The sequence below is a fragment of the Thyridium curvatum genome, assembly GCF_004353045.1.
Source record: "Thyridium curvatum strain D216 chromosome Unknown NODE_50_length_306471_cov_79.392670, whole genome shotgun sequence".
NCBI lineage: Eukaryota > Fungi > Ascomycota > Sordariomycetes > Thyridiales > Thyridiaceae > Thyridium > Thyridium curvatum.
In genome coordinates, this window is record NW_022156805.1 from 65,179 (window position 1) to 90,380 (window position 25,202).

General features: G+C 56.4%; 9 protein-coding genes across 9 annotated transcripts; 3 read left to right on the top strand and 6 right to left on the bottom strand.

Moving 5' to 3' along the window:
* Positions 1-3,662: 3,662 nt before the first annotated feature.
* E0L32_007926 (uncharacterized protein) lies at positions 3,663-4,729 on the top strand (the record flags this gene model as incomplete). The annotated part of the gene is made up of 3 exons (XM_031142724.1): positions 3,663-3,764; positions 3,878-4,156; positions 4,214-4,729. 3 exons carry the CDS (start codon positions 3,663-3,665, stop codon positions 4,727-4,729), a joined length of 897 nt encoding a protein of 298 aa, XP_030992776.1.
* Positions 4,730-6,036: 1,307 nt separating this feature from the next.
* On the bottom strand, positions 6,037-6,641 carry E0L32_007927 (uncharacterized protein; the record flags this gene model as incomplete). Its single annotated transcript, XM_031142725.1, has 2 exons — positions 6,037-6,417; positions 6,486-6,641. 2 exons carry the CDS (start codon positions 6,639-6,641, stop codon positions 6,037-6,039), a joined length of 537 nt encoding a protein of 178 aa, XP_030992777.1.
* Positions 6,642-7,549: 908 nt separating this feature from the next.
* On the top strand, positions 7,550-9,168 carry E0L32_007928 (uncharacterized protein; the record flags this gene model as incomplete). The annotated part of the gene is made up of 2 exons (XM_031142726.1): positions 7,550-8,565; positions 8,604-9,168. 2 exons carry the CDS (start codon positions 7,550-7,552, stop codon positions 9,166-9,168), a joined length of 1,581 nt encoding a protein of 526 aa, XP_030992778.1.
* A 380-nt stretch (positions 9,169-9,548) lies between these two features.
* On the bottom strand, positions 9,549-10,623 carry E0L32_007929 (uncharacterized protein; the record flags this gene model as incomplete). The annotated part of the gene is made up of 4 exons (XM_031142727.1): positions 9,549-9,832; positions 9,884-9,966; positions 10,069-10,381; positions 10,461-10,623. 4 exons carry the CDS (start codon positions 10,621-10,623, stop codon positions 9,549-9,551), a joined length of 843 nt encoding a protein of 280 aa, XP_030992779.1.
* A 1,454-nt stretch (positions 10,624-12,077) lies between these two features.
* E0L32_007930 (uncharacterized protein) lies at positions 12,078-13,595 on the bottom strand (the record flags this gene model as incomplete). Its single annotated transcript, XM_031142728.1, has 1 exon — positions 12,078-13,595. The coding sequence occupies one exon, from the start codon at positions 13,593-13,595 to the stop codon at positions 12,078-12,080; it is 1,518 nt and encodes a 505-aa protein (XP_030992780.1).
* A 2,159-nt stretch (positions 13,596-15,754) lies between these two features.
* E0L32_007931 (uncharacterized protein) lies at positions 15,755-16,537 on the top strand (the record flags this gene model as incomplete). Its single annotated transcript, XM_031142729.1, has 1 exon — positions 15,755-16,537. One exon carries the CDS (start codon positions 15,755-15,757, stop codon positions 16,535-16,537), a length of 783 nt encoding a protein of 260 aa, XP_030992781.1.
* A 457-nt stretch (positions 16,538-16,994) lies between these two features.
* Positions 16,995-18,152, bottom strand: E0L32_007932 (uncharacterized protein; the record flags this gene model as incomplete). Its single annotated transcript, XM_031142730.1, has 3 exons — positions 16,995-17,900; positions 17,959-18,061; positions 18,118-18,152. 3 exons carry the CDS (start codon positions 18,150-18,152, stop codon positions 16,995-16,997), a joined length of 1,044 nt encoding a protein of 347 aa, XP_030992782.1.
* Positions 18,153-20,535: 2,383 nt separating this feature from the next.
* On the bottom strand, positions 20,536-21,578 carry E0L32_007933 (uncharacterized protein; the record flags this gene model as incomplete). The annotated part of the gene is made up of 2 exons (XM_031142732.1): positions 20,536-21,150; positions 21,207-21,578. 2 exons carry the CDS (start codon positions 21,576-21,578, stop codon positions 20,536-20,538), a joined length of 987 nt encoding a protein of 328 aa, XP_030992783.1.
* Positions 21,579-22,393: 815 nt separating this feature from the next.
* Positions 22,394-25,073, bottom strand: E0L32_007934 (uncharacterized protein; the record flags this gene model as incomplete). Its single annotated transcript, XM_031142733.1, has 2 exons — positions 22,394-24,947; positions 25,006-25,073. The coding sequence occupies 2 exons, from the start codon at positions 25,071-25,073 to the stop codon at positions 22,394-22,396; spliced, it is 2,622 nt and encodes an 873-aa protein (XP_030992784.1).
* Between the last annotated feature and the right edge of the window lie 129 nt (positions 25,074-25,202).

Genomic DNA, 25,202 nt, shown 5'->3' on the forward strand with positions numbered 1-25,202 from the left:
CAATGTACCTCCCACCGTGCGCGTGCACGGCCGAGCATTCCAACGCGGCTTTGTCCGTGTTCTGATGTTCACCACCCATGAGGACAATGAAGCAAAAAAAGAAAAGAAAAGAAAAGTGCGTCTGTTTGCCGTTGAGAACCCGTCCTCTGGCGGGAAGGATGATGCAATATGCAAGAGCGCGGATTGAAGCGACGCAGGTCCAAAGTGGCTCATTTGGCCAAACCTGGGGATCGTGCTGCTAACCACGAGGTTTCCGGCTCGGACGCCGTTTTTAGCACAACGGCTCTGGCTATTATTACCTGCACCTCTCGTTCAGTGCCAGAGATCAAATGCGGACAAGAGAAGGCCAACGCCGGCAATCACGGACTCGTCATGCGCGGAACGTCAATCGACTTGTCTCGCCGCCTCGCCGGGTCACCAAGGGACGGCTTGTGATTGCGCAAAGCGAAGAAATTCTCCGCGACGCGAGGAATGTGGGAGCGCCTTCGCCACAGACAGGTGAAAAGGGATTCTCCGTCGTCAGGTTCAATATATCTACTTCAGCCGCCACATGTCTTGGGTATAACATAGGACTTCGTAAGAGAAACGTGGACTTGTCGCAGATCTCCCACGGCATAAGTCAAGTATTCAAGGTGAGGCGTTCACTGGCTGTCCTGGACGACAATGCATTGGGAGGCCATTTTCGCCAACAGACACTGCTTTTCCGTGCTGGACACACCACGTTTCCCCGACACAGCCGTAGCCAACAGATTTCGAAGCCATGCGCATGCCCATGACGATGACCCTTTGGCAATATGTTCATATCTCGGCGGCTCAGAAACCCGGTCGCAGTTTAAACAAAGCCTGGAATGTCGGTTAGGCCGCCTGCTGGCGAAAGCACCCCGGGTCTGTGTCACACGATCTGGTTGCGTCAGCAGCTCCGCCTCACAATACTGGACGCTGGAGCGCTCTGATCAAGTTGTAGAGAGGGCCGTGTCGTTGAGCACCAGCTTCGCAGTATCACGGGCGTGTTGCATCACAGCAGCACGGTCTTTTGCGAGACTTTGACCCAATACCAATGGAGGAGGCGCTCGGTGTGTTGGCGCAGACAAAGGTGGTCCGTGGAGGTGTCCGTGTGACGGAATGGTTTGAGAGATCTGCTTGCGTGTGCCAGAACATCCCAAAAGGGCTGCGACGGTGTCTTTGAATAACGAGCCGCACAAGCAAAGACCTTTTCCGTCCGATACTTGTGCTGTTCATGAAACCGTTGCTCGCTTCCCCTGCATGGCTGCGCTCACGAAGACCTCTGCGCACCTTCGAAGCCAGTATGGAACTCTGCAGCGTAATGTGGAGCCGCCGTTTTGAGAGTGACGCGCGCACCGACTACTACCATGGTAGCTGGCTCGTACCGCCTCTGGAATGAAGATGAGTGAGCATGCTCAACCGCGTGATACGTACTTGGCCAGAGCTGGCTCGCTGGCTCGGCTGGTTGGTGCAGATTGGAGGTAACCCTCGGATGGGGACCGCAATAGCATGCCAATCGAGAGTGACAGCCAACCGAACCTATGAGAACGCGTCAACACAGCGCTGGCAAGCGGGCGTAGTGGGCGTACGGAGTATTCGACAGCAGGCCGAACCCCTGTCGAATCTCAAACGCGTGAAGCGGATTCGTCAACCACCAATTAGTAGTATGCCAAGTCCTGCATCGATCTCGAGAGGGTCTCGGTGCCCTGCTGGTGATTGGCACATGTTGTATTGTTCGATCGAGTAGGATGCTGATCACGACCTACTTGCAGCTCATGAGGGATGAGATGGTGCAGCACAGTCGGCGCGACGCTTGCCATGTCTACAAAGCACAGGTGAAGCACATGCAGCGTGCCTCTGAGCATACCAAATACCAGAATGCAAGGCCCGCCCAAGCCCACAGGCGCCCGACCCGGAGGATACGGAGTAAGCAACTGTCTCTGGCAGGACACCCGTTGAGCAGCGTCACGACAATGGACGGCGTGCCCAATTCGGTAGGCAAGCAAAGACTGGAAGAGCAGACTGGGCAGTTCAGATGTGAAACGTCGTCTCTTGGAGACGGGGAAGTGAGTGGATAAGGAAGGGTACTTGAAATGTACAGCGCTGCTCAGGAACGCACAGTGCCACCAATAGACCGCTGTACTGGAGCTCTAGAGGGGCCTCTCACTCCACTGCCTGATCATCAGAGGGGAGGTAACGGCTCTGAGCGGGGTGCACGAACCACCACCCCAGCCGCCTCTGGGCTCTTGGAATCGCTGGTTTCTTGGTCCATGGGGGAGTTTTTAGTGAGCATGGGCTGCCTGCCCGCCCTCCATGCGTCGATTGAATCTCTCAATCTTTTTCTCGCTGTTCTCGATCCTCTCTTATTAGCAATTCGTAACAGCATCCGCGACTTACAGTACCTCTTCGGGCACGGTGCGATACCTCGATACTCTGATCCCGCAACCCCTGGCTCCCCTGCAAGCCTCTCTTTATTATCCCACCCACCTGCGCCCATCAAGCAAAGCACAGGCACTGTCCAGGGTAATATAGGTACCTGTCGGTCCTTGCCCAAGTACCCTTTCCTCCCACAAGCCAGATTCAGACTCTGGCCCAAGAATTCCACCAGCGGCGCCCTTGCCTTCCGACGCATCCCTTCCCCAATTTCCTTCCTTGCCTGCCTTCCCTGCGCTCCTAGTCCGCCCTCACCCTCCCTTTCAATCCTCCCACCACCCTCCGCCTCCTCGTCTCCTCTTCTCCTCTTCCCTGTCCAGTCTGGCTCTTTCTTCGACTCTTTTTTTTCTCACCCTTCTGCTTCTGACGACGGCCGCATTTTCGACAATCATCGCCAATCCATACGACGACCAGTCTGTTTCTTCCCGACCCGTATACTTTTTTACGACTGGGGGATATCCGCTGGCAGGTACTGCGAACCCGACACCAGAATAAGGCAAAGAGGAGCTCCGCAAAGCAGAGGCAACTCGACGATTGCTTCAGGGACAAGTGAACGGCTTGATTCGATCTCACCGGAGCGCTTCCCGACAACTGTATACCAAGCGCCTCTACTGTCTCGATTGTTTGGACAACATTTGTGGCAGACAAGCAACTGTTGAAGCCAGCGATCCCATTAGGCGGCGCCGTGCTCCGTGCCTATCGCGAGAAGAGCTGACAGTGCGGCTTGCCCGACAATCCTGGTCGATACGAACAATCCACAGCTTTCCTTCTCCAGCCGGATTCCTTCAATCCGCACATACAGGGGAATAGAGGTTACCTGCTGGGCAATACCTCATACTTTACTCGACCACACAGTTTTCCTTGGACCGTTTTCGTTCTTTCTTAGTCACCACCTGATCCGTGGTTGGCGCTGCACAAGCCTATCGCACTCCTTTTACACTCCCTTAGCCCAACTGGAAACCGGCAAATTGGGAACGCTTGTCGCAGCACTTTCGCCTGCAACACTGCCACACCACAGTCAACCCTCCAGCTTGGCACGCATGCCCACACTGGACCCGGCCTAAAGTCAATCGCCACAGAGCTACCTCCGGATCTGCAGCCCCGTTTCCAACTTTTAATTTTCAAGTGCTAAAAAGCCCACTTGCTCGACCAAGAAAGAACATCACCAGACACAAGCGTTCCTTATGCCATCTTACGGCTCGCTTCACTCACCGTCACTGCGCAAAATGGAACACTCGAGGATGCAGTATGGCGGCGGTCGCAGGGGCATCAACTTAGGCAACATCATTGGTGATCCCTTTGCCCTTGCTACCATCTCCATCTCAGCAGTAAGTCGTATCCTTTTCCTCAGCCGGCGTCTTCATCGGCAGTCAAAGGCACTGCCGATGGTGATGTCTTGTGCTTCTCTTGTGCAAAACTGGTCGCTAATCGTGTGACGCAGCTCGCCTGGATCATCACCTTCATCTCTTCCATTGTTGCTCAGGTGCAGACTGCATTCCCACCCTTCACATGGTGGACCATCGTCTATGAGTTCTTCGTTGTCCTCGGTGTCTTCGTTGTTGTCGCCTCAGACACCATCCAGACCTACCACGTTGCCGTCGTTGGTTATTTGGGCGCCGGCATCGTGCTGACGTCCTCGTCCGTCCACGGCCTGATCTACTCTTCCAACGGCGCCAAGGAGGCCTCCGCTGCTGGGCTGATCCTTCTTTCCATGGTCATGGTATGCATTCCTGTGGATAGTTTTGTACTAGCGGACGTTTGCTAATCCAGATCCCAGATTGTGTGGATCTTCTATTTTGGATCTGCTCCGTCGGCTGTGCCTCGCGCTTACCTCGATTCTTTCGCTCTCACCAAGGAATCCACCATGAACCGCCAGACCATGAACGGTGGCTACGGAATTGGCCGACCCGAAACCTCGACGTCTGTCCAACCTCCTCAGATGTATACCTCGGCGCAGCTTAACGGCTTTGAGAACCCATCACCAGTCGCTGGCATTCCTCAAGGCCCCAACCGCACGTCAACACTAGGCGGCGGTGCCGGTGGCTTTACGTCGTCGGCCACTGGCAATAAGGGCGCTCCCGGAAACGAGGGAGAGATCGTGCCCCCGACTGAGTACCCCTATCGGGCAAAGGCCATCTACAGCTACGAGGCGAACCCAGACGATGCGAATGAGATTAGTTTCTCCAAGCACGAGATCCTCGAGGTGTCCGACGTCAGCGGCAGGTGGTGGCAAGCGAGGAAAGAGAACGGCGAGACGGGCATTGCTCCTAGTAACTACCTGATCCTATTATGAGAACCTTGACGAATCGAGGAGCCGCAAAGGGAATGAGATGATTATTTGAAGCTCTCAAGTGCCCACGGGAGCACACTTTTGGGAAATCGGGATCACGGCGCGCAACGGGACGACTTTAATGCCTGGTACCTGCCTTTAGGAACCACTGTTTATATTATTCCAACTATACCCCAAAACTCGGCCAAACGGGAGATACCGAAGCAGAGCCAAGGGCTCTTATATGCAAACGCCGCAGGGCTAGGGAAATGGGGACATACCCATGAGGGGAGGGAGGAGAGCCAGCGGATAGGCCTGGCGATGGCCAGCTTGAAGACCGTGGCACGGCGCCTCGAGTGCTTGGGTTTGTGGCCTCGGCTGCACGCGAAATGTGCAGGGCCGAGAGCAATTGGATTTGTTGGGAGTAAAAACCGGATTGGGCCATCCCGTGTCTTTTTTTTTTTTTTTGATTCTTCCTTCTTTGATGTTGTTTGAAACGAGACCACTGCACCACCAGATGCTTTTTCTTTTTTTCCTCATTACTTATTCTTTCTGTGAAAAGAAAAGAAACCTTCTATTCGAACAAAAAATACCCCCGACCTGCAATGTCCCTTGCATTCATGTGACGTGTGCTCTGATGTATCTCAGTTGGGTGACTGAGTGCTTTCTGTGAGAAAATGAACCTTTCCGCCATGAATGGGATGAAAGGCAGCATGAGCAAGTCATGGCAAACAAAACTAGCTCAGGTGGCTGGAAAAGCATTGTATCTCGGGCTTGAGTAGCTAAGAGTACTGAGTACATTGGGCTATTTTGATGGAGAAATGGATGTTATATTACAGCCTTCGCAATGATCCTCATGTAATAGAGTGTATTTTGTAGAATCCGCCTCTATCTTGGTAGACTATCTTCTGTTCGCTCTCGTGCAATGACTCTGCTACTCGGGCTAGCAGTCCCTGTCTTGAACACCAAGACCGCGGCCCGATGCTTTTCTTCTCAACCAACGGGAGCCTTTGGCAAGCTTAGAGTACCCGTGAGTGTTTTGCCTTGGAGGTCTAGAGACCCTACCTCGCCGGCCGCGACTGTTGGACGTGCTCTGGGCAGAGTCCATGCCGACTTCGTACCACGCCATCTGATGGAGGAGACTCGGATGGAGACGAGAGTCTCGGGCCGCACACGCCTTGACCTTGATGCTAACGAGGTGTCGAGCCTCACAAATCTCCTGATGGTCAAAGAGATGTGGAGGGCTCGGCCACGTTGCATCTCCCCTCAACACAACGATTTGCAACGAGCAATCATCTCAGAAGCGACTGAAAACCGCAACCCTTCCTCCTTCAAGCCTTCTCCAGCCTCACCCTCAGCTCCCTCTCCTTCTGCCCGACCTCGAGCTCCATCCGCTCGACGCTGTACTTGAGCGCCTCCTTGCGCTGGCGGATCATGCGCGCCCGCAGCGCCGCCTCGCCGCCCAGTGCCTTGCCCGTCTGCTTGCCCTTGCTGCTGTTCCTGCCGCTATCGTAGTGCTGGTCGTCCTCGGGCCCGTGGGAGAGGCGCCCGGCCTGCAGCTCGGCGCGGGCCTTGAGGGTCTCGATGCGCCGGGCCTCGCGGTCGAGGGAGCGGTCGGCGCGGTCGAGGAGCAGGGCTATCGAGGGGCCGATCTCGTCGCGAAGGGAGGACTCTGCGGCGGCGAGGGTGGTCTGGGGGATGAGCTCGTAGTGCTGTTCGTCGGCTGGCGTTAGCGTTCATGTGGATCGGAGGGGGCAAGATATTGTGGGAGAATACGTACGCGCACCGTCTTGAGGACGGAGACGAGCCGGGGGAAGTCGGCGACGCCGTTGCCGAGGGTGTTGACGGAGGACTCGAGGAAGGAGAGGGAGGTGCGGAGGGAGGCGACGCAGTCGCCGTAGGTGGAGATCTGGCCCGGCGCGGTGGTTGTTGACATTGTGTGTTGGTATTCGTCGGAAGCGGGTGCGGGCTATTGACTGGCTCAGTTCCGAAACTTGAATGGATATGAAGTTGCATCAATGGCTCAATAAATGGCTTGGCTGTGCTCGTGGCGTGTGTTCTGACAGAGTCGTTGTGATGATGTTTCTCGACTTTTTGTCGGCGCGTGTCACGGTGTTTTGGCGACGCAGATCGTCCAAACTTTCGGGTTCCTGGGAGCGGGGCACCGAGCCCGGGGCGGGCAACCCCGCTGGAGCGACCCGCTGTGGCTCGCCGTGGCTGAACTGTCCAGGGGATCTTCGTAGGGCAGTCTTGGCATCCTTTTACGCCCCGTTGGCGCTAAAACGTTAAGGTTTCGGGGAGAATGGATGATCTTTCGCTTTTTGGACATCATCTCAACCTCAATGCTCGTCTGCCATGTGACCTCATGGAGCTACGATTCTATGTATAGCTTGAAACCTAGGTGCTGTGCCTCGAAGAGCATCGAAATTGGACGATTGGCTGCGGGATGGGATTTTCATTGTGCTGACCACTTTCGCGGCCGATGAAACGGGATTCCAGTGACCAGGAGTGCATTGACTGTTTCGACTCTGCGGTTCCCCTGCACCATCCATGGGATCCTTCCAACTCGAGGACTTGGCAGGGAGCATCAAGTTGACAGCTAGCCCTGTATGAATTGACATTTCAGAACTCTCGAAGCACTCTCTGATCCCATTGGGCGTTGGACATCATGCATACGCACAAAGCGATCGCTGCACAGCCTCCTCGCAGACATCCCGCACGCTGTCAGTCTTGGACGACCAAACTATCTTGCAACCCGAAGTCATGATGGTCACTCCCAATCTTCTCTGAACTTGCTCTATCCTCGTACTCCAGGTGTAGTCCACTAGTCTCTCTCTCCTTACAATGGACTATCACGCAGACCAGGTCCCCATCGTCCAGCAGGCCAACCGCGTGTGGTGCGTCTACCCCATCAGCGGCTGCTACACCTCGCTCCAGCGGCACCTCTTCTGGGTCGTCTGCGCCTTCGTCCTCTTCGGCCACGCCCACGAGTGGCTCACCCGGGCCGCCATCGGCTTCGCAGCCAGCTACTCGGCGGCCGCGGCCGCGCACCAGGTGCTGCTCGCCTTCCAGGCCGGCCCGCAGCACGACGCCGACATCTTCGCGACGGACCAGGTCACGCAGACGTCGATGCTCATGCTCGTCGCCGTGGCGCTCTTCTGCCCGGGCCTCGTGCGGCGCACGCCGCTGGTCATGGTCATGGGCTGGGTCGGGCTCGTGTTCGCGGCGCACCTGGCCGGGGCGCTCGTCTCGGCCCGGCTCTGGGACGGCGTGTCGCGGTCGCTCGTGCTGTCCGCCTGCCGCGGGGACGGGCCGTGCGACGACCCGTGCGGCCGGATGCAGGCCAGCACGTTCTTCCGCGGCTACGGCGGCGACGCGATGGTCCCGCTGCGGTGGGACACGGTCAACGTCACGTACGCGGCGCCGTCGCTGCCGCCGGCGCCATCGCTGGACGACACTGTCGTGGTTATGCCTGAGAAGGGCCCAGGGTGGGAGGTCGTGAGATTCATGGTCAAGCAGGCGCTCAAGGTCGCGCTGCCCATGGCCGTGGCCAAGGTCAACGCCGTGCACTCCCCGCAGGAGGTGAGGGACAAAGTATTCCTACGGTCTCTGTCACGCAGACAGCTGAGGCCGCATCTCCTCCGGGCCGGGTGGAAGGCGTGGACGCTGTGGACGTTTGTCTGGGCGCGGCAGGCCTGCTGGCTCCTGTGCACGCTCGTGCCTGCGTTTGCCATGATCGACCTGCCCTTTCGAGTGGTCTGCTTCTTCCTATTCCACGCCTTCGGGTTCCGCATCCCCGAAGTCGACGACGTGACCTACCTCGAGCCCTGCATCACTTGGCCGCGCTACCAAGCTGGTAGGTACGCGGGCACGGCGTGGTACGCCCTGGCCAAGATAGGCTACCTCACCTGGTTCCCCGTGCTCCTGCCGCAGATCATACAGGCGGAGACCTTCCTGCGGACGCTGCCCGAGTCCGAGTCCGTCCGCGCGGTCGGGCAGTGGTCGCCCTGGCTGGCCGTCACGCTGGCGCTGGTGGCCGCCATCCTGGAGCGCATGACCGAGGCGCGGTCGCGTCCGCCGCCGCCGCCGGACGGAGGAGGAGGCGACGGGCAGGCCCGCACGGACTGGCTGGACGCGGCCTACGTCCGGCGCGCGTGCGAGGACGCGGCCTCGCGGGCGGGGCGCGAGCTCGCGGAGGCGAAGGGGTGGTGGCGCCGGCCCGAGGACGCGCTGGAGGCGTGGATGCGGGCGAGCCTCGCGCACGACGTGTCGGAGGAGATGTTGCCGCGGACGATGCTCTCGGCGCTGGGGCAGGTCGGCGAGCTCAAGAGGGGCCGGGCGGCGATCCTGCCGCTGACGAGGGTCCGGGGCCGGCGGAGCTGGGCCGTCGTGGTGCGGGGGCTGCACAGCGCGGTGCGGAGGGCGGAGAGCTGGGGGAGGACGACGGATGCAGGGGGTGGTGAGAGCGGGAGCGGGAGCGGGAGCAGCGGGAAGAGTGCGAAGCAGGATTGAACTCGGGGGAAGTGGACAGAGCCATTTCTCGAGAAACGAAATACACCCTGCAGTCAATCCAGATAATAGATTTTATGCGCACTGTGCATTCGAACGTAAAAAAAGATCTTTGTGTAATGTGGCGGCCGCTAATAAGAAGGAAATGCGCAATCATGGGGGAATCTGTCGCCATCGCATCCATGTAAGTCGGCACCGCCCTGGATTGGTCGCCGCGCCGACGTGACACCAACAGCCACAACGACATGTCCACCTCAGATCTCTATCTCTACATCTGACTCTTTCGCTCTCTCGTTCTCTCTCGTCCTCTCTTCATTCCTTCCCCTCGACTCCATCACAAATACGCCTCCCACAGCTTGAATGCAGCATATCCCGCCGCGCCCGTCGTCGCAAAGATGCCCAGCCAGACCAGCGCCGTCTTGGTCATGATGTCCTTGGCCGTCTGCTCGACCGCCGCGGCGTCGTTGGCCCTGGGGAAGGGCTCGTCCGGCACCGGCTTGTCCAGGAACTCGCACAGCGGCTCCCACCCGTCCTTGAGCTCCATGAGGAGGAACTTCTCTGGCGGCACGAAGCTGGCGACCCACCTGTTGTGGACGGCCAACAGGTCCTTCCCGATATCTAAGGGGGTTTGTTACGGTCAGTCACTCACGAGAGGTTCGATGCAATAACCTGCGGGAAGGATATCCGGGCCGGGAGACCTACTCTGCGGATCTGTTACGCCCTCTACTTCCGTCGTCAGGATCTCTTCACCTCTGTTCGACGTTGAGAAACACTACGCGTCAGTCTCTGCCTCATCCTTGCGCATTGACACCACTGTGCGAACGTCCAGAAAGGGGGAGAGAAGAGAGACGGACCTGTACGTGAACCACTCGACCATCTTGGGGAAGTGGCGCCAGCCGGGCACGGGCGCGAGGTAGTACTTGAGCCACCTGGGCGTCGTGTTCTTGATGATGAGCTCGATGCTCTTCCACCACCTGTCGGCGTCGCGGTGCACGGCGACGACCTTGGCGTCCGGGTACAGCTCGACGAGCTCCTCGATGAAGTTGTTGCCCGGCAGGTCGCAGATGCCGACGAAGCCCCGCGTCGCCTCGCGCAGCGCCTTGAGCTTCCTGGGCCTGTCCCCCGCGGCGTGCGCCTCGTACACCTCCAGCCACTTCTTGCAGTACGCTGTGCAGCGCAGTGGTCAGTGTCAAACGTCGGGCCAGGGGGCTTGGGCTTGGGTAGGCAGGGTGTTGGGGGGCGGTACCGTCTTCGCGGCCGAGCAGCGCCGTGCCGCCGTGCATCACGGGCCCGTCCAGGAGCTTCTCCAGGGCCATCTGCATCGACACCGTTCCGGTGCGGGAGTACCCTGCGCCGATGACCTGGATGGTCCGGCTGGGGTCCGTCGGGACTGAGGGTACGCCGCCCATGATTGCTTCTCGGTGGCGGCACTGGCTCTTTCTTGCAGGTCGTGTATATTTGTTTCGCTCGCAGGTGCCAAAAGAGCACTATGCCTGCGTTACGAATGCGTATCACTGGCGAAAAGGGACAACCACAAGGAAGACAGCCGCGAAGTCACCCCCCCTCGACTCAATTCGCTACTGCGCCGCGCCACGACCACCCCTCTCCTTATGAACATTCAGAGCCCTTTTTCTGCACCTGTGCTGTGCTGTGCTGGGGTGCATCCTAGCGTCGCATCGCTCCACCACGGCAAACTGCGGAATCCCCAAGCACCGGCGCGACTCGCTGCCCTACAAGGCTCAGACTAGGTACCTTTAGTTATCTGTGAGAAACAGGAACAAGCGATGGAATTAGTGCTCTCGCCATGCCTCACTAATGTTTGTTAATAAACGCCCTGCGGAGTACGTTAGACAGGGCGGTCTGGCCTAGCGTCATGTAAGCTTGTCGCATACTTTACGAGATCTGGGTCCCGAGACGCCAAGATAACCTTGAGCCGTTGGTCTCCCACTGGCCACTGGGGAATAACTAGTACAAGGGGACCGGACCCGCGAAACGGAAGCTGACCTTCCCGAAGCGGCGTCATCTTTTAGGCATCTTGGAAGGGGGTGCTTCGGGCTAATAGAGGCCGCCGAGCTTGCTGGCACCTGGGTGCTTGGTGGAGAAGAGAGAACACGAACTGGATCTGCATTTTTCGACATAACTACCAAGCTTGGTTATTCGCTGCGATGTCGATCCCGTGTCCTTGGTTGGGCCGAGTCACTGAAAGGGCTCCTCGACAAAGCAGACAAAAGCATTGTTCATTGTCCTGCTTTCCTTAAAGTTCGGGACATGGAATCTACAACCTGAAGTACACGATGACCACCTAAAGAGGGCGGCAAGTGGGTGTCCCGGTATTACCCAGGCGCAGCGGCTCTCACCCTAATATCGCCAAAATTTCCCATTCCAAGGATGCAGTCAGGGACTGCTCCTCCTCGTCTAACCGCATTCTGCACAATGACGCGCTTGGCAGGTGAGTCGGCGGCCGTCATGATGCGAGGGTTCCGCGTCGCGAATACTCTTTCTTCCACAGATACGTAGGATCTCGAAAATCTGAAAGTATAATCTCGTCATGCTGTCCAGAGAAGGAAAGGTCCTCTCTTGATGGCACAGTAGTCACCGTGCTGTACTGAAAGCCTTGATATGAGTGTCACCGCCCTGACAGCCAAACTTACAGCCCAGTACAGTCCACATATCTACAACGAGGCACCCAACAAGACGCCAAATTGGCAATGCAAATATGAAGGCAATGTAGGTCAGAAATCAACCTTCTTCATTGCTCTAATGCATAGTCTCTTTTCGTGGTATCAGCCCTGCAACCTCCCATCTAGATATCCCATCCCGTCCCATCCCATCCCACAAATGCACCCCGGATCTGACTGACCCTTCACGCCTCAAACACGAGCACCACGCCATCATCACCAGCCGTGACGATCCGCTCCCCAGTCTCCCCCTGCACGAAGCCCAGCACGCCCCCGCCCTCCCCGTCGCCCCGGTGCCCCTTCCACTCCTTGACCAGGCCCGCCGCCGCCGCGCCCGAGATGTTCTGCGCCGGCGTCGCGCCCCGCAGGTCCCACCGGCGCACCACGCCGTCCATGCCGCAGCTCGTGAGCAGCCACTGGCCGCCCGCCGAGCCGGCCGACCGCACCCACTCCACTTTCACGACCGAGAAGTCGTCGTGCGCGCCCGCGATGTTGCGCCGCAGCGCAAAGGAGCGCGACGTGTCGTAGACGGCGACGCTGCCGTCGACGGACCCGGCGGCCAGCAGGGTCTGCGGCGCGGGCGCAAAGGCCAGCGTCTCGATGCTGTCGGACTGCACCTGCAGCGCCGCGAGGATGGCGCCCGCCTGCGCCGCGGGCTCGGCGGCGGAGCGGGCCTTGCCGCCCTTGGGCTGCTGGGCGCCGCCGCCGGCGTCGGCCAGCCTGGGCATGCCGACGACGCGGATGGCGCCGCCGGCGCCCCCGCAGGCGAGCACGCCGCCGCTGGGCGAGACGGCGACCGAGTAGAGGCCGCCCTCGACCTCGAAGCGCTGGTCGGCGCCCGTGAGCGAGACGCACGTCTGGCCGTTGTCGCCGACGAGGCCCTTGCCCGCGGCGAGCCCCCACACGTCCCACACGTACAGGCTGCTGTCCTCGGACACGGTGGCCAGCAGGTTGCCGTCGGGCGTCCACGTGCCGGCCGTGACGGGCCCCGTGTGCAAAAAGTACGACTGCACGATCTGCAGCGGGTTGGCCTTGTCCGAGGGGTCGACGGTGTAGACCCAGACGGAGCCGTCCGAGGCGCCGAGGGCGACGGTGTTGGGGTACTGCGGCGACGGGCAGGGCGCGACCCAGTTGATCTCGGGGACCTCTTGCGACTCGGCGAGGAACTTGAACTGGGGCTGCGCGCCGGGCGCCACCCTGACGGCGTAGGCGCGCAGGCGGCCGTCGAGGCCGCCCGAGACGAGGAAGTCGCCGTTGGGCAGCGTGAAGGCGAGCGTGTTGATCGAGTCTGTGTGGCCGTCGATGCTGAAGAGCGGCTGCAGCTGCGTGCCCTCCGCCCTCGCGCTCGGGTCGCTGCTGAAGCTGGGCGGCAGGACCGGTCTTGACTCGGCGGCCGAGGCGTCGAATATGTAGCCCTTGCCGGGCGCGTCGTCGTCGTCGCCCTCGCTGCCGCCGGTCGCGATGAGGGACGGGTATTTGGGGTGTTGGGCGATGCAGAAGACCGAGTCCTTGTGCGCGTCAAAGTAGGCGATCGAGTCGTTCTCGAGGGCGATCTCCTCCTGCTGGTCGTCGTCGTCGCTGTCCATGGCGACGTCGTCGTCGTCTCCCTGCTCAACCTCCTCGAGGGCCTCGTCGGCGTCGAGCATGTCGGGCTCGTCGCCCTCGGGGTCGTCTTGTGGGTGGGGGTTGTGTGAGGACGACATTGCGTCTGTGTTGTAGGGTTTGGACACTGTAAATCTCCAAGGAAAGTATGCGCAGCCGATGAGGGCACTCTTGCCGAGCTTGAGAAGGCAAGCAGCGTGAATGGATGTGAAATGTTCGCTTATAAAGGCGGCGGATTGGTAAGTTTGCGATGTCGAAAAATGATGCAGTAAATTTATTTTGCTTGATAAGCATGCGGCAAAGTGCTATCGGACAACAGATGGCGGGGCTGCGGGCATGAATTGCCCCTCAAAGGTGCCAAAAGAACGGTGGTCGGCAGCTACAAGCTCCGCTATCGAGGCGCTAGCACCAGCTGGAGATGAATACCTAGGTAGTGGATGGTCTTCCTCCAGCATCATCTCTCCTCTCATCTCCGAGGGAGGCCCTATTGTGCGTCGTCGGTTCTTCTCATGCTGGGACCTAGACATTGATAGTTGCAGGTTTATTGCTAGGACCTGAGCTGCACCGATTCTTTTGGCATCAGTCTCGCGCTATGTTTTGCCTGATACCACACTGCTGGCTGGCTTCTGACGGGGCTGACACCTCGATCCGACTCTTGATGTATGGAGGATGTTCGAGGGCATAATACATGTATGCAATTGCGCCTTGAGTTTCTTTGCATCCAGCAACTTCCTCGCTCCAGCGTTAGGACGACTTGAGCCTCAAAATATGGCTTGTCTGATGAAGCCCTCGTATTCAGAGTCGTGTTCAAAAAAAAACCTGGTGAACGGCATCTACGCCTGCGAAGGAATGATAGCAGGCGCCGCAACAAGTCCAAATCCCTCCTCCATCTTGAGGTGTTAACTGATGAATCCCAGTGACGGACTTGTAGAAGCAAGTCCACCCTTCTCTACTTAGTAGTCAGAGTTGCCACATCATATGCCATAGCCTAGTTACTACTGGATACGACCTCATGTTGCATTGAGCTCCAAGCCTCCAAGAATTCCTTGTAATTTACCACCAGTAGGGGTAGGAGGAGGCACTCGAGGCACTGTAAGCCATGAAAATTGATCCTAGGAAATAGGCTACTTCGTTCTAAAATTCCGATCTCGCGCAGCACGGTTTCTGATCATGAAAGAAATCCAGGTTGGAACATCGTTTTGGCCCGGCTGATTCCTTGGAGAAGGCATGATGGGCTTGTCAATGGAAAGGCATGCCTGTTGCGGATCTTTCCGCAGAATGGCTTCATTCTGGAGGAGAAATCCATAAGTATTCACATCACATCGAACACACTAGTCAACCAAGTAAGCAGTCCAATAATAACATATTGCTGACTGATGTAGCTGGAGCAAAGGGAGAAGACTTGAACAGGGCTTTGAGCCTGCAAGCCAGATGCAGCCAAGGTTACACTGTCGGGGCTGTGTGCTGTGAGTGTCAGTCGGCTTTCCATAGGGACGATAGATGTACGATTTGCGATCTTGCCGCCAGCTGAGTCTCTCTACGGAAGAAATGCTCCAGTCAAAGGTCCGTGTCAATGCTGTGGCAATCACGCCATTGGTTCAAGGAGCAAGTCCACGAGCAGGGCGGCCGTCTGATTGAGTTCTCATGTCAGTCCCCTGCATGAAAGCTTCCAGCCCTGGGTTCGTACCAGGTGTACAGTCAGCTCTCTTGAACCTCTCTGGTCACTCACCCCCAGGCAGCTTCTGGTTGCACGATCCACAGTCCGGACGACAGAAAGACCCAACACCAGTGGATTTGCAACCATACATGGTCTCCAAAGGATGCTACGCCCTCTGGCTGAGTAAGAAGCCGTGGCCAATGGCCCCCAACTCATATGTTTTCATGACACAGCTCTCGGTTCTCATAGACTACACACCCGCTTGCCCAGAACTCGGCTACCACATGGCCACCGCCCGAATGACGACAACACATCTCGAGATTGGCCCTCGTACGAAAGAAGGGTGTCATTGATTGTCTACCTGCTCCAATGTGACATTCGTATTTGCAGATTGAAAGGGGAAAGGCGTGCAAATGATTGCGATTGTGTAATAAGATCACAACTCCGGGCCAAAGGACTGCTGGGTCTGGATATATATAAAGATCGAGGCGGCTCGTCTATCAAGATGAACAATAGGAGACCACTCTCGTCACCACCTAAATCAGCCACCCGGAGCCTGCCCCCAAGCAGACCGAAACCAGACGCAACCTCTCATATCCCACCATGGTTCTCGCATCCTTCCTCGGCGTCGCCGCCACGGTCCTCTCCGTCCTGGCCGCCACGGTCAGGGCGGACCCCCCCGCCTGGAAGAACCCGGGCACCTACCCGGCCAACACGGACGACCACAACATCGAGCACCTGGGCACCATCCAGCAGGTGGACAACGTCGTCTACAAGGGCGGCTCGGCCATCAAGGTCACGCAGACCTACGACCCGTCCTGGACGCAGCGGTACCACTCCGAGGTCGTCCGCAACTACGGCTACAGGCGCGGCGACACGGCCTTTTACGGCTTCGCCTTCCGCCTCTCGCAGGACTGGCAGTTCTCCCCGGCCCAGGGCTACAACATCGCGCAGTGGATCGCCGACTTCAGCGGCTCCGGCTGCGACGACTGGATGCCCTCGTCCATGATCTGGCTGCGCGGCAACCAGCTCTACAGCCGCGTCAAGTACGGCACCATCTGCGACCAGCACACGACCGAGTACCCGGCCCTCGCCACCGTCACGGCCGGCGAGTTCCACCGCGTCGAGGTCCAGGCCAAGTGGACGAGCGACAGCACGGGCTTCTACAAGATCTGGTTCGACGGCGCCAAGGTCCTCGAGAAGTACAACATCGCCACGACCATCGCCGACGACCGCACCTTCAGCTTCCGCGTCGGCCTGTACGCCAACGGCTGGCACGACGACAAGGGCATGAAGGGCACCCAGCCCTTCCGGCAGATCTGGTACGACAACCTCGCCATCGGGTCTACCTTTGCCGACGCCGACCCTGCTCAATGGGGAGACTGAGGTGGACAGGTTGTTTGAGTTCCACGGGGGGTCGTGGACTCGGGGTCATGTCGAGGACTGAGAAACATGAAGCTCAGATTAGATCTGTTCCCTTTGCATCGATGTCACTCATTCAACTCCAAACTGACCTTTCCCTTCTTCCACTCCTTTAATCATACGCTCTGGCCAAAGCACAAGTCTCCCAAAAGCATAAGCATACCTGTTACGACTTACAAAGCACCCTCACATATCAATAAATACTCGTTCCCAAGACTGATATGAGTGCACCACGAAAAGATTGTAAAGCAACCCGGGTTTGATTTGAGACTCTCAGCACAGGCGTCTGTTGAAGATTCCAGTGACTGATGCACAAAAACTAAAAACAAAAAGACACACACTCTGTAGATCGACCACTCTCGATGAAGGACGAGCCAGCGCCCTGCCCGAGAACAGTCCCCCATCTCCTCCTCTGCCCCCTTTAAGCAGAAACCTTGGCCTGAGCAGAAGCGCCAGCAAGTCTGCGGAAGCCGCCGTCGGCAGCGACCTCCTTCTGCAGCTGCACCATGCGCTTCTGGTCGCCCACGGGGTCCGCGGCGTCGGCCTCGAGCGCCCACTCGAGGAACTCGTTGGTGTAGTTGGGCTCGAACCCCTCGCCCAGCACGCCGAGGCGCTTGCCGTACCGCGTGACCTTGTCCCAGTCGCGGCGCACGTTCTTGAGGTCCTTGCTGAAGTAGGCGAAGCTGCGCTCAAACATCTTGCGGTTCAGCTCCGTCGCCAGCACGGGCTTGGCGTCGACGAACTCGGCCCACGCCGCGGCCGGCTCGGCGAGCACAAAGTCGGTGGCCCGCTTGACGGCGCGCATGAAGGCGCGTACCTTGTCCGGGTTCTGCCGCACAAAGGCGTCGTTGCCGATGTACAGGATGGTGCAGAAGCAGCAGCAGCCGAGCTCGGCGAGCTCGTCGATGCGTAGCATCTGCACGTCGGATCGGGGCCGGCCCTGCGCCGCGAGCCACTCCTCGAGCTCGACCATCTGCACGTTCTCGAGGCCGATGCCGGCGTCGATGTCGCCGTTGATGATGGCCTTGGACACGTTCATGCCGCAGCGCACGGCAGTGTAGTCGCCCGGCTGCATGCCGTAGTGCGACGTCAGCTCGTCAATCTGGATCTTGCCGAACTCGCCGACGTAGCCGATGCGCTTGCCCTTGAGCGAGCGGAAGTCGGTCGTGATGCCGCTGTCCTTGAGGTAGACGACGCCCGTGAAGGGCTCGTCGAGCAGGCTGCCGATCGAGGTGACCGGGAAACCGCGGGCCTTGGCGGCGAGGGTGTGGATCATGGCCTTGAAGCCGAGGTCGACCTTGCCGGAGCCGATGACCTCAGTGACATCCTGGGATCCCCGAGTCAGCAGTGGGTTCGCAGAGGACAACCAGAGGTTGGGGACGCACGCTAGGGTCGTTAGGCTCGAGGAGAGCAACCTTGATGCCCTCATCCTTGAAGTATCCCTTGGCCTGGGCCAGGTAGAGGGGTGCGTGGTAGGCGGTGGCATGCCTGCGGTATGTTAGAGCCCAAATCTAGAAGACGATGACATTCGTGGCCATGCCTACCAGTTGGTAAGGAAGGTGATCTTGTCAGTCGACATCTTGGCGGCGGACCGAAGCAACGAGTGCTACCAATCGGTCAGCACACAATTGGCCCGTGCCGTTGCTACATAGTTAGGGCACAGAGGGGAGGGGGTGGGATATGTCAAGAAGCATGGTCCTTTCGCTGGTATTATCCAGATCAAGTTGTGCCGGTATTTCTCAGATCGAGCCGCTGCGCTGGCGTGGTATCCTTGCTGCCTCCATCATGCTCTTGAGCAGGTGAAGCTCATCAAGCAGATTGAAGGCAAAGCAGGAGTCACACGGCCCAGCGGAAACGGCCGAACACCCGGTTGCTATCTTGTAAATAACGTTACCTTGATCAACAGATTTCTCCGCTGCGAAAAGCGCCATGGCTCTCTTGTCGGTGAGCATCGTACCAGGCTTAATGAGGGTTGTTGATGGGTTCTGTTGGAAGTGCTTTCTTGGTGAGAGAAGAGAAGTCAAGTGTAGAGGCGAACAGAGAAAAAGACGCAGAAGAGGGGCAGCTGGGATGATATGATGTAGTGAAAATTGAAGGAACGCGTCTCGGTGGCTCCCGGGCCGGTCCGGCCGGTCTCGGACCAGAGATGGCAGCTGGCGGCCAACCGGAAGGGCTCGATATGACCGATCCGTGGGGCACTCAACATGCTCGAGTTGCATTGGCGCGCCGGAATTTGCAGGATCTTAAACATCAGATCATGTGCAGCTCCAAATCGGCAGGAGAATGTGGATGTACAGTCCGCTTGAGTAACCAACAGTTGCAATGCTGCACTTATCAAGTTTTACATAGCAAATACTCGACGAAAACAGTCCGTATAGGTAACTAGGAATAGCCTTGCGTAGAAGCAATCTAGAGTTCAACTACCCGAAAGGTTATTCAACTTGTATAGTATGGAACTGTATTGTGCATGTAGCTAAGGTGGTATGCACTGCGGTGCTTGACTAGCTAAAATACTTAAGCCCGTCAGGGCGCACTTATCAATTTGAGCCGCGGTCCCATGCCCGACAGCCCTCCAATCAGGGACCGTCCCGGACGATCCAGTCCCGTCCACAGGCACGAAGAGGAGTTGTCTGCTACAATTGTGGCGTGCCAGGGCATGTCGTCAGGGATTGTGGACTTCCCCAGAAACCTTGGGCCGACCGGGAGCGCATCCGGCCCAGCATCGAGGCTGGAGTCCCGATCCCAACTGATCTAGACCAGGCGAAGGTGGTCAAGATCAAGGACGATGCACGGGAAACAAACACGCCCCCAAGCAAGCCGGTGAACTCAGTTCGGCTGATCCAGCTGAAGGATTCGGACTCAGACTCTGGGGACAAATGTGGAGTGTCCGTGATGGTCGAGAACACGTCCGCCTCTGAGGTGCCAGTGATGGCAGCCAGCGATGCAAACCCTAATATTTGTGGCTTTGTCAGTATTTAAGCATCGAGCCTATTCATCTCGACTATAGGTTGAGCTTATCGTAGTGCGTGCTCTAATGTAAATAATAGCCCGAAACGATACTTCTCGCTAACATTTCTAATCAGAAGAATCGCACAGCCTTGGTTGGAATCTGTAGCTTTTTCAAAGACTCCAAGTTTAAGCAATGGAACGGGCATGGTCTGCAATGGCAGTGCCGCCTTGTCAGCGTGAATCAAATTATTATTTTCATTGCCATACCTCTGACGGCGCTCGCGGAAGCAGTTGACACGCTGGATATGCTGGTCACGAGAGAATGTGCCATGTCAAGAGAGCAGTGCGACAACCTGGATGAGCTCGATGATTCTACGAGGGTCTTGGTAGTTGGACACCGTATTTCGCCGTTTATAGTTGCGTAGGTTGACCCGAAACGCCCTTGTACTGCGTTCAAAAGGACTGATGTTCAGATAGTGGGATCTCTCTCGTGTTAGCGATATCGGACTGAATCCAATGTCATCTAGCAAGAAAGCCAGGGCCAGCTGCGGCGCGCCTTGCTCAGCGGCCGTCGTCTGCAACTTGAGGTGTGGACCTTTCTCAGGGACAATGACTGGTAAAAGTTGTACTAGTACTGTCTCTAGAGTAGAGAGACCTTATATTCTTGCAATAACTAGGTGCATTCCAACATCCATGTCGTTGATCTGTCGTTCATAATGAGGGGAGAGTAATCAGAAAGCAGCTAGGTAGTCTGAGAAGGATCATATGCATACCAGCAAAAGCAACCAAATGTAATACTCGGTAGGCAGTGATCTTTATCAATATATTGCTCAGAAATTCTCCCTAGGTAAGTTTCGTATCAAGTCGCCATCTCCTGCTCAGTTGGGTACAACCATAATATCATGAAACCAGGATGCTGTACACATAGCGATTCAAGGCGAGATGCGGCGCGTGATCCCGCTAGAATCAATCACTGAAGCCCTCCAGCGTCACCGAGGTTCCTAACCTGTGGTTTATGACAGAGTCTTCTTGTCAAAGAACCTCAACATGAGCGGCGTAAAGTCAAACGGCCCGACCTTGCCATCATTGTCCCCGTTCTTGACGGTAGCAGGCCATACATGGCCCAGATTGTTGTCGACGATCAACGTCACGAGCCCGCCGCCGTACTTGAAGACGCTGGTGGTTGGGGTCAACTCGCTCTTCTCGGGGCTCGTGGAGAGACGGTCCCGCGCCGCCCACTGATCGGCCCAGTGCGGGATACGAGGGAGACAGCGATTCCTCTTCGACGCGCCGTCAAAAGGGATCGTCGTGTCCTTCTTGCCGTGGAACGCAAAAATGGGGACGTTATCCCTGCCGGGTGAGCAGAAGGGGTTGAGGTCGAACTCGAAAGGTGGCTCGCAGTCGTCCACAGCCGTGTAGTAGGCGCCGCTGACGGGCGAGAATGCGGCAACTCTTTTCGAAACCCCCGAGTCGCAGGCAAGCTTGTTGACCAGGCCTCCGCCCTGAGACTTCCCCTCTGCGTAGAGCCGATTCATATCGAGGCAGTACGTATCCTCAAGCGAGTCCAGGACACTGTTGACGAATCCAATATCATCGGCCGTGATGTCTGGATCGACGGACCAGTACAGCTATTCTTCCAGTCAATATGTGGGGGTCCTCGTTCAGAAAGAGGTGGCAAGCCGACCTTGTCACAGGTGTTCTTCTGTTCGCATCCCGCTTTGCTGCTCCCCGCGGGATAGACGTAAAAAATGTCGTCAATGTCCATGGACAGGTCCGGATAGTCGCTTTTGACTTGCAGCGTGAGCTGGTCGACCGTGATGTGGTTCTCTGGGCTGCCGCCGCCGCCGTGAAATGCTAGAATGAGCGGCGACGGCGTGTCTTTGTTGTAGTCGTCAGGGACATTGACCAGAAAACGTCTCCCTCCGACAGTAGCGTTATATCGTCCTCCGTTCTGCTGCCCGTCCGGAAGGTTCCGTCCGCATCCGGCAGACTTTTGGCCAGCGGCGCATACCACCAGAGCAGCCGAGACGGCGAGGGTGCGGAGTAGCCCTAACATGTTGTGAAAATCCCTCGTCGCTGGATCAAGGTGAAGTCGGCTGTTGGTGACAAGGTGACAAAGTCGGCAATGACGAGGGTCTCGGGATGGTAGTTATAATCTGAGAGACACATGGCGGCTTAGTGAAGACAGGCTCGGATCCGGAGTTTACATCAGACTCGAGGTCAATCACGACCCAGTACGCGGCCAATGCAACGCCTTGGCAGGCTGCCGAAACCCCGTCACATTGCGCGTCTCGTCAGCACCCGTTCACGTGTTCCACATGGACCGGAATTTGGTGCATCTCAGAGTCCAAAATAGCCATTGTGTGGAGTCAGGTCAGAATGGTTCTGTCGATCAGTGATTACCGTGCCGCGAACATTCCGTGCTTATGGTAGGCTGGGTCGTTCCAAGGTCGACTCAACGGACAAATATACGAGCTAGCTATCTTGTGACGAGATCATGACATGAAATTGTGTATCAATAAAGAGAACGTCTTGTTGTTCATCCCTACAAGAACTTTAGCACATACTGTATTAAGTCGCTTCGGGGTGTTATTTTCGTGAGTCATTCCCAACGTAATTATGATCTGGAAAGAGCCATTTACAAAGATCGTGATAATTGTAAACCCAACAAGTTTTATATTTGAAAACAAAATCAAGCTAAATTCTAAGTGTGAATGAAGAGTCAGGCGTCGGTTCTTATCTAGTTGAGAGTTGCTGCAAGTCAACATTGAACATCCTGGACATCCGCTTCATAGTAAACTCCACCACCTTTTGAATGACGCTGGATTGAAAAATGATGGGTTGAAAAAAGACTTCAGTGCGCGAGTCGAGCTACTTGCGTAATCGCCAGATTGTTCCTCCTTTTTTTCTTGAAGAGTTCTCGGCCTTCTCCACCGACTCCTTCAACGCGTTATAAACATCTGGAGATGCCCAAGCCCTCAAGGAATCCAAAATCACCCTCCTAGCTGGCAGGCTTTGTCCTCTAGCTGTTTTGATTTCAGCGGAGAGATCTGCACCCTTTTCTATCAATAACAGGATGACCTCTGCCCGGGCGTCGGCCACGCGCTGCGACTCTGCCCATGCTCCAGTGATTGATCTGGCATTGTCATCCACGAATGTCTCCCATTGCCAGATCAAAGCATCCTCACAACAAGTGTTCACAAATTTCTGGTTCGGACTGCCGCCATGTTCCAACAAAATTTCGACCATGGCTTGCGTGATAAGGCCATACGGTGCGACTGGTAGAGGGCACAACGCGTAGCTCAGCAGTGGCCGTCCTCGCTTTCTCTGGGAGATTTTGCTTCCCTGGTCGAGAGCCTTCTTGACGTAATTATTCAGTCCAAACTGAATAGTAAGCGAAAGAAATGAGTCATTCCAGAACCGGTCATGAGAGCACTTGGGATCAAAGTGAAAGTTTGACCAGTGCATTTTGGCTACCCGCCTTGCGTCTAGCCCTCGATCGCGGAGTGCTACGAGCCCGTGGGGATCTTGTAGTCTTGATTCCAGAAATTTCCCGTCCGGCCCTCTCTGCAGAGCAATATGATGGTGCTCCATTGTACGGTCCAACTCTGAAAGTAGCCTCGTATAGGTTTCCTTTTTGGCCTCGTCGCTCTGGTCGATCTGCTTAGCTGCCAGAAGCCCCTGTGTCGCCAGATTCCATAGGCATCTCGCTGGCTCCTTTGGTAGTGGACTGGGAAGAACTTTCAAGTGCTGCACGACCGACTTCAAGTGGGCTATCCTGGGAGTGAAATCATACTCCAGGCCTTTCGTAGCATCGAGAAGGAGCCTTCGGGTCTCTTCTTGCGCAAGAAACTCGGGCACAGACCGGTGGCAATACTGGATACGTGATGCCGCATTCCATCCCTTGTGACCCGCAGTTTGATCAACATTGATAAACCCCGGCCATTTCTTCGTGAACGAACTGGCGATCTGGTCGCACTTGATTTGGAACTGTCCAAGATTCCACGGCCTAATACTTGCTTCAATTGTCGTATTGGGATCACCCACAGCCAGCGCAAGGTCGATGAGGGTCATCGAGTCTTTGAAATTTGGTCCACCATATCTCTGGTCAGTTCCAACCAGTAAGATTTGCAAGATCTGAGACGCATAAGACTTTGTGAACCTGTCCAGCGTTGACCAGATAACGCGATACCATTCTTGGGAAGCTGGTCCGAGAAGGTTGTATTCGGTTTCCCACGGCTCACCACCTGCTTCAAGTTTCTGCGTTATAATCTGGACGGCAAGTTTGGCCCTTAGAAAACTTCCATCCGATCCTCTAGCAATGTACCTAAGAACCTCTTCTGACCTCTCGGGGTTCAACTCCCTTATCGCTCGATAGTTTTCATCTCTTTCAAGAGCCTCTCGGGCATATAGTTCAATGTCGTTATGGTTCAGTTGGTGCAGAATCAAGCTTGCCTCCGCCTTCAGCTGCTTAAGATCTTCCAGGGGCCGACTTGAGAGGAGAGCTTTCGTGTTCTTCGACGCTGCAAGCTCGACAGATAAAAACTTGATGAAATCAGGAAATCTCTCTATGTCAGATACCGAATCATATTCATCTATGCCATCGATGAGAAAGAACAATTTGAGCGGTATTTGGTCTTGTCGGATAAGTTGTTGAAAAGCGCGTCTGAGTCCTTCTATCTTCCACGGTCCGAAGCCTGGGTCTGATGAGTCATTCCCGCTCGACATCGATGAATATAACGTGGTCCATTCCGATGGAAAGATAATAGGTGCCAACCTGGTATCCTGGAGCAAGACGCTGTAGAGCAGAGAACGCAGCAGTCCCTCCTCAGCCCTCTCTAGTTCAGTTCCATGGCACCAAAAGAAAAACGGCGCAGTCAATAACTTGTCGGTTCCGGCCCACTGCTTGAGGCACTGCCGTGTTCGCTCGTGTCTCAAGATGTACTTCATGATTGTTGACTTGCCCGATGCTTCATTCCCTAAGAGTAGAAAGATCCCTGATCCGCATGTGAGCCACTCGGAGAGACTTGCGTGTGTCTCATGCCCGGTGGGGTACTGAAAAGCCCACTCGCATGACGAGCTGTAGGGGTCTGCAATCATGTCTCTTCTGTCCGAGATAACTCTGTACTGGAGCAACCCGAGGATTGTATCATCAACTCCTCTCCATAAATCTACCTCTGCGATTTGCGACCCAGTCACTGCCAGGAGAACTTGAGGCTCTTCTAGTACGGAGGCCCTCGAACCAGTGATGAAGCGCATGACCGCTTTGTAGTAGCGCAGGAGCTCTTCGTCATCGTGGCTGTCACGGAAGCGCTTGAGCAATGCAAGTACTGATGCTTTCTCATGAGGTTCGAGTCTTTGAAAATCTGGAGAGCTCTTGATCGTATCTCCAAGGCTCTCCCGTTGAGCAGATATCTGATTTTTGCTGCGCTTGGTGAGTACTCGAGCTAGTACGCACGATGATGGCAAGCCGAGTGACTTACACTATTCTATCCTGAATTTCACGCAGACTAGAGGTCAATGTTTGTAGCACTTCAACCTGGTTTGCCATAACTGGACTATCCGGGGAGGATCTGTGTAGTCTTGCCCAAAATCCATTCCGCTTTCTCAATTGATGGACCCGTTTCACGGTCCCCCTCAGTTGAGCAGCTACGGATTGGTACAAATCACCCTCTGTCGC